This window comes from Monopterus albus, unplaced genomic scaffold (assembly GCF_001952655.1).
Source record: "Monopterus albus unplaced genomic scaffold, M_albus_1.0 scaffold260.1, whole genome shotgun sequence".
Taxonomy (NCBI): domain Eukaryota; kingdom Metazoa; phylum Chordata; class Actinopteri; order Synbranchiformes; family Synbranchidae; genus Monopterus; species Monopterus albus.
Genome location: NW_018128140.1, coordinates 1,233,020 through 1,238,922, shown reverse-complemented (window position 1 = coordinate 1,238,922; position 5,903 = coordinate 1,233,020). Strand labels below are relative to the sequence as shown.

Sequence of the window (5,903 nt, the reverse complement as noted above, 5' to 3'; positions counted from 1 at the left end):
TCATTTTAAGTCTCGGGGGGACCTGTCTTTTCAGGTCGTAGCTCCAAGACTGTGGAATGCCCTGCCCTTGACTCTACGTATGGCCAAATCTGTTGATAATTTTAAAAAACAGCTGAAGTCACATTTATTTAGACAGTTTTTTAATTGATTGGGTTTATTCATTTTATTTTGTGAGTACTTTTTATGTTTATTTTTATCTCTTTTTATCCTTTGACTTTGTAAAGCACCTTGTGACTGTCTGTGAAAGGTGCTATATAAGTCACATTTATTTAGACAGTTTTTTTAATTGATTGGGTTTATTCTTTTTATGTTTATTATTTATCTCTTTTTATCTTTTGACTTTGTAAAGCACCTTGTGACTCTGTCTGTGAAAGGTGCTATATAAATAAAATTTTACTTACTTACTTACTTACTTACTATAGTTTGTGATAGTCACTGGTGGTGGGGTAGTGGGCTCTGGTGGCACTTCAGGAACTGAAACTCAACATTCACTTGTCTGTCTGTCTGTCTGTCCTCCCGTCGATCTCCTCAGAGGCTATGGGTCGAACATCCTGGACAACCTCCTGTCTCGTATGGAGCAGTATGCCAACAACCTGGAGGAGCTGGTGGAGGAGAGGACACAGGCTTACCATGAGGAAAAACGCAAGGCCGAGGCTCTGCTCTACCAGATACTACCACAGTAAATATACTGCAGTGGTACTGCATTAAATACAGCACTGTGAACTTACGTTGAGTCGTTTTACCTCATGCGTTTCAGTTCAGTAGCGGAGCAGTTGAAACGAGGTGAGACGGTTCAGGCTGAAGCTTTCGACTCTGTCACCATCTACTTTAGCGATATTGTTGGCTTCACTGCCTTGTCTGCCGAGAGCACCCCTCTACAGGTCAGTAGAACTCAGCAGAACCCAGTGAAAAGCCAAACAAATAAACTGTGGGAGAACATCACATGTGTAACCACAGTGCCATCCAGTGGTGTCACTCGTCATTACTAGAGCACATATGGATTAAACGTCTGTGAAAGTGTTCTGCAATGATGAACATCTGTTTTTCTCCAGGTTGTGACCTTGTTGAACGACCTCTACACCTGTTTTGATGCCATCATCGACAACTTTGATGTTTACAAGGTAGCAGACTCCTCTCCACAGTCTGCCCTGCCTTCAGTCTTTGTGCTAAGCTAAGCTAGCTAAACGTTAGTGAGTCTTTAGAAAAAAGTGTTTGGTCCAAGCAGTAAAGTCGAGTTCTGCCTTCAGCTCTCCATCATGACAGCGGCGGCCTATGTGTCATGTTGGACAGGTTTTATCAAATATACAAATCATCAACATTCTGATTATAGGGTCGCAGCGGTACACCAGTTTCACGGTGCACCATGGTATGAAAATGAATAGTTAACATACCATACGCATTTACTTATCACCAGTATTAAAAGAAAAAATGCAGTGCGTGTGCGCCTTTCTTTCCTGACTGCCTCCAAAACGGGCACCACACGCACACATGCAGTGCACAAATGGCAGAGAGAAGAAGGCTGAAATCACCAAACTACATCCACCAGAAAAGAAATCTAGGTCAGCAGCACAGGATTAGTTTGGATATCTCAGAAATGAACACCTTGGAGAGCACCGTCTCTTCTTGCAGGTCAGGGTGTCCCCCCTATCTGTAACTTGAAACCTGTATGGTATGATAACTATTCATTTTCATACCATGGTGCAGTCGATTAATGGAAAAAATAACCAAAATAACAGTATAGGCGAGAGAGTTAACATTTTTCAGCATTGGGTAGCCTGCTTCTACTGTTAATACTTTGATTATTAATACTTGTAAGTGTTTATTTGTCATATGCACAGTTAGGAAACGTGTTTCCCTGTACAATGAAATTCTTACTTTGCCGTCCACATGAATACCATACAATACAAGTGAAATATAAAATAGATGAATAAGTAACACTAAATCTAAGGCACTTTAAAGCAGCAAATGAAGAGATATAATAAAATATATAAGAATATAATAAGAGAATGTATGCTGCATGGGAGCTGTTATGTGCAGCAGTCAACAGTCAATGTGCAATTATATATGTGCAAACAGAATGTAAACAGTACCAGTTGTCAGTACATGACGTATTTCCTGGTAATAAACTCCTCAGCTGTTTAGGAGTCTGATGGCAGAGGGAAAGAAAGAGTTTTTCAGTCTAGAGGTTCTGCATTTCACACTTCTGGACCTCTGGTGTAAACATCTGAGGAGTTTATTACCAGGAAATACGTCATGTACTTTTTACAGTCTCAGTCTGCAAAAGACCCTTTTGTTGTCATTTCTTTGAGAGTCATGGTAGCTGATCATAATAACAGCAAGCATGTAATACCGTGAAACCATGATATTTTCTGAGATGGTTATCATACCATGACAATCTCATACCTACTGACTAACACTCCTCCCAGATTTCCAGAGAAGCATTTCCAGACATTGATCTACATATAGAAAGTGAAAAGGAAACCTTAAGTCTAATGAGAGCCTCCCCCAGGTGGAGACCATTGGTGACGCCTACATGGTGGTGTCGGGTCTGCCGGTCAGGAACGGTAAACTCCACGGCAGGGAGGTGGCCCGCATGTCGCTCGCTCTGCTCGATGCCGTCAAGAGCTTCCGGATCCGTCACCGACCCAACCAGCAGCTGCGGCTCCGCATCGGCATACACAGTGGTCAGTGTGTGTCAGTGCCTCTGTGTCTGTGATAGGTTAAACATACAACACAGTAACTGCTGGTTGTATGTGTGTGCTCAGGTCCGGTGTGTGCAGGTGTGGTCGGGCTGAAGATGCCCAGGTACTGTCTGTTTGGAGACACAGTCAACACAGCATCCCGCATGGAGTCCAACGGAGAAGGTAACACAGACACTGCAGATATAAAAATGAGATGCTGTGTACTGATGTTGTTTCTCTGCAGCGCTGAAGATTCACGTGTCCGAAGCGACTTGCCAAGTTCTGCGGGACTTCAGCTGCTTCTCGCTGCAGCTCAGAGGAGAGATTGAGGTGAAGGGGAAAGGACGCATGAGGACGTACTGGCTACTGGGAGAGGACAGCACCACCAACTGAGAGAACGACAACTGAGGGGGGAGAGACGGATCGATAATGAGGCAGAGGAGGAAGGAAAAATAAAAAGGAAAACAACATTTCAGGACTTGATCAATTGTATTTCAGTGCATTTGTGACAGACCGAATGACACCTGACTGAGTGCATTTACATGAACATGAGTATCGCGCAGTGACGTCCGGTGAGGTTGACAGCTGGTGAGGCACTGACTCTTTTAGTCAGATTTACAAATACAAATGAACCATTAACAAATTGTCTGTTAACAGACAATGCGTTGTGTTTTATATCTCATATCAGCATTCTTCACACAAACGCAACCCATATTTAATTTGAGGTTAAAATTGATTTCAGTTGAGTTTATTTCTAACTAGAAATAATAAAAGTTTATGGTCTTACCTTTACTTGTACACGAATCCATTTGTCAGCTGGTATGTATTACAAACCCTTTTACCATTAGAATCAATATTAAAACAAATATTTTCAATAAAGAAGATCCTTCTGGACAAAAATGTCCAGACTGTCAAAAATGTTTTGATTGAAAGTCTAGATTTGCGAATTGTCTCAGCTTGGAAATGTAATCTTCCATTTTGATAAGGCGGATTGTAAAGGAAATATAAACAAGCACGACGAAGATTGTAGGTAGCGCAAGAATCTGTGGGCTCACTAGCGCCCTCTGCCTTGAGGCAGGCGTACTGTTTGCCTCACCGAGTAACTTTTTTACTGGGTTTTATGGTTAATCTTTGAGCCTAAACACGTTACAGAACTACATTTTATACATTATTCAGATTATGGCAAGGCAGAGCATATAATCAGAGTGTTTGAAAGCATTTTATTTGCGATATATAGAGGGACAGCGACACACTATTTGCATCGCATACAGTTTGTGAGGATTACACGATCCACCGAGAGGCACAGCAAAGTGCTGCCTCATCGCGCATCTCCTCCATGTATTTGAACGGGACATACGGAAATTCTGCTATTCTTTATTGAAAAATTTTTTTTCTTTTCAAGATTGACAGGGGAGGCTCTGCCTCACCTGCCTTCCCTGACCGCACGTCACTGGTACCGCGGTTGTGAGAATACTCGGCATTTGGTGTTTACATGGAGTAGAGATATCTGGTCATGCATGTCCTTGTATACATGATAAGAACTATCCTGGTTACTGATGTGTCATCTTCACTGTCCATCTATATGAATAGCCTATTAGGAAAACCCTTGTTAAAACTGTATTTCATAATGAAAAAGGCTGAGGCTATGTCAGCCTTCATGCTAACATTAATAACCGTTAAGCATCTTTTGGCTGCCTGGAGCTGGTGCAGCCGGCTCGGCTCAGTATCCATTGCACAGGGAAGCAGATGCCAACTCCTCACTCCTCTACAGTAGAAAGTGGACGGTGCATGTCGGCCAGTATTTTGAAAAATAACATTTTACAGGACCCCCTTTTGTTGTTTTTATGTTTTGCCACATAGTAATTTTTCTTCAGGATTTTCCACCTGATCTGACTTGTTCCACAGTACATTTAGGGAAACCTGCATCCTGCAGCTCGTAAATTACTTATTTGAAGAGTTCAGCATTTCCATGCTTTCTCCATCCAAATTCCAAGTACATTTACTGAAAGTCAAAATTCCGGCTCTATGCTGCTCCAACTGTGAGATGCCTTTGCTCTCAACACTTTGTGTTTATCTCAAGTCACTCCTGTGCTGCAGCACAGATAGTCTGGAATGTTCAGAAACCTGGATACAATGCATACACGCATCAGTATCCCAGTTTCTTTCAGTGCACTCCACCTACCATGTTTGGGTTTCTCAAAACCCAGGATAAGAGCTTATCCTAGTTTCTGAAATTGGAGTATAACGTTTACACATACAAACACAAAAGCAGGATACTTAAAAAACCAGACCATAACCAGGATACTTGTGTCCATATAAACGCATTCCCTGACTGATGAATGACAGATGCCAGAAACAATGAGCTGGCGTTAAACCCCTCCTCCTCCTGTCTGATTGGACATTTGCCTCTGATGTCATTTAACGTGAGAGTTTGAATTAATAACCTTTAGGAGAAAACGTTAAACCACAAACAAACTGAACAGAAAACAATGAATGTTTCACTGTAAGAATTAATTGTTTGTTGTGTAAATACAAAAATAAATTGTTTATTATCTTTGTGTCATTGTTGAAAGTTGAAGTACAGGCTTCAGAAACACTTTATTTTAGGGCTCAGTCTTTTGCAAAATAATTTTTTGTGACTTCCCTTGAAAGAACAGCTAAGGTCTAATTAAACCAAAGAATTATTTCACCGTTATTCCAAACCTGATTTTATGTATGTAGTATGTTTGTCTGTAGACATGTTTTATATTTTTATATGTTCACATTTTATTATTGTTGTTGAAACTGGTTAATTGGTACTATTTGGTTTTTTTAATATTACATACAATTTACAAAGTCCATCCATCCATCCATCCATTTTCCTCTGCCTATCCGGAACCGGGTCACGGGGGCAGCAGTCTAAGCAAAGATGCCCAGACTTCCCTCTCTCCAGACACTTCCTCCAGCTCCTCCGGGGGAATGCCGCGGCGTTCCCAGGCCAGCCGAGAGACATAGTCCCTCCAGCGTGTCCTGGGTCTTCCCCGGGGCCTCCTCCCGGTGGGACATGCCCGGAACACCTTCCTAGGAAGGCGCCCAGGAGGCATCTGAAACACATGCCCGAGCCACCTCAGCTGGCTCCTCTCGATGTGGAGGAGCAGCGGTTCTACTCTGAGCTCCTCCCGGGTGACCGAGCTCCTCACCCTATCTCTAAGGGTGCGCCCGGCCACCCTGCGGAGAAAGCTC

The 5,903-nt window shown here is 42.5% G+C and overlaps 1 protein-coding gene across 1 annotated transcript in view; it reads left to right on the top strand.

The window, feature by feature from the left end:
* Positions 1–3,321, top strand: part of npr1a (natriuretic peptide receptor 1a) — a 40,210-nt gene extending 36,889 nt beyond the window's left edge. Inside the window, 6 exon segments of the mRNA XM_020621444.1 lie at positions 533–679; positions 758–881; positions 1,053–1,121; positions 2,510–2,684; positions 2,766–2,864; positions 2,926–3,321. Coding sequence (XP_020477100.1) covers positions 533–679; positions 758–881; positions 1,053–1,121; positions 2,510–2,684; positions 2,766–2,864; positions 2,926–3,074 — 763 coding nt within the window. The 3' untranslated portion in view covers positions 3,075–3,321.
* Positions 3,322–5,903: the final 2,582 nt, after the last annotated feature.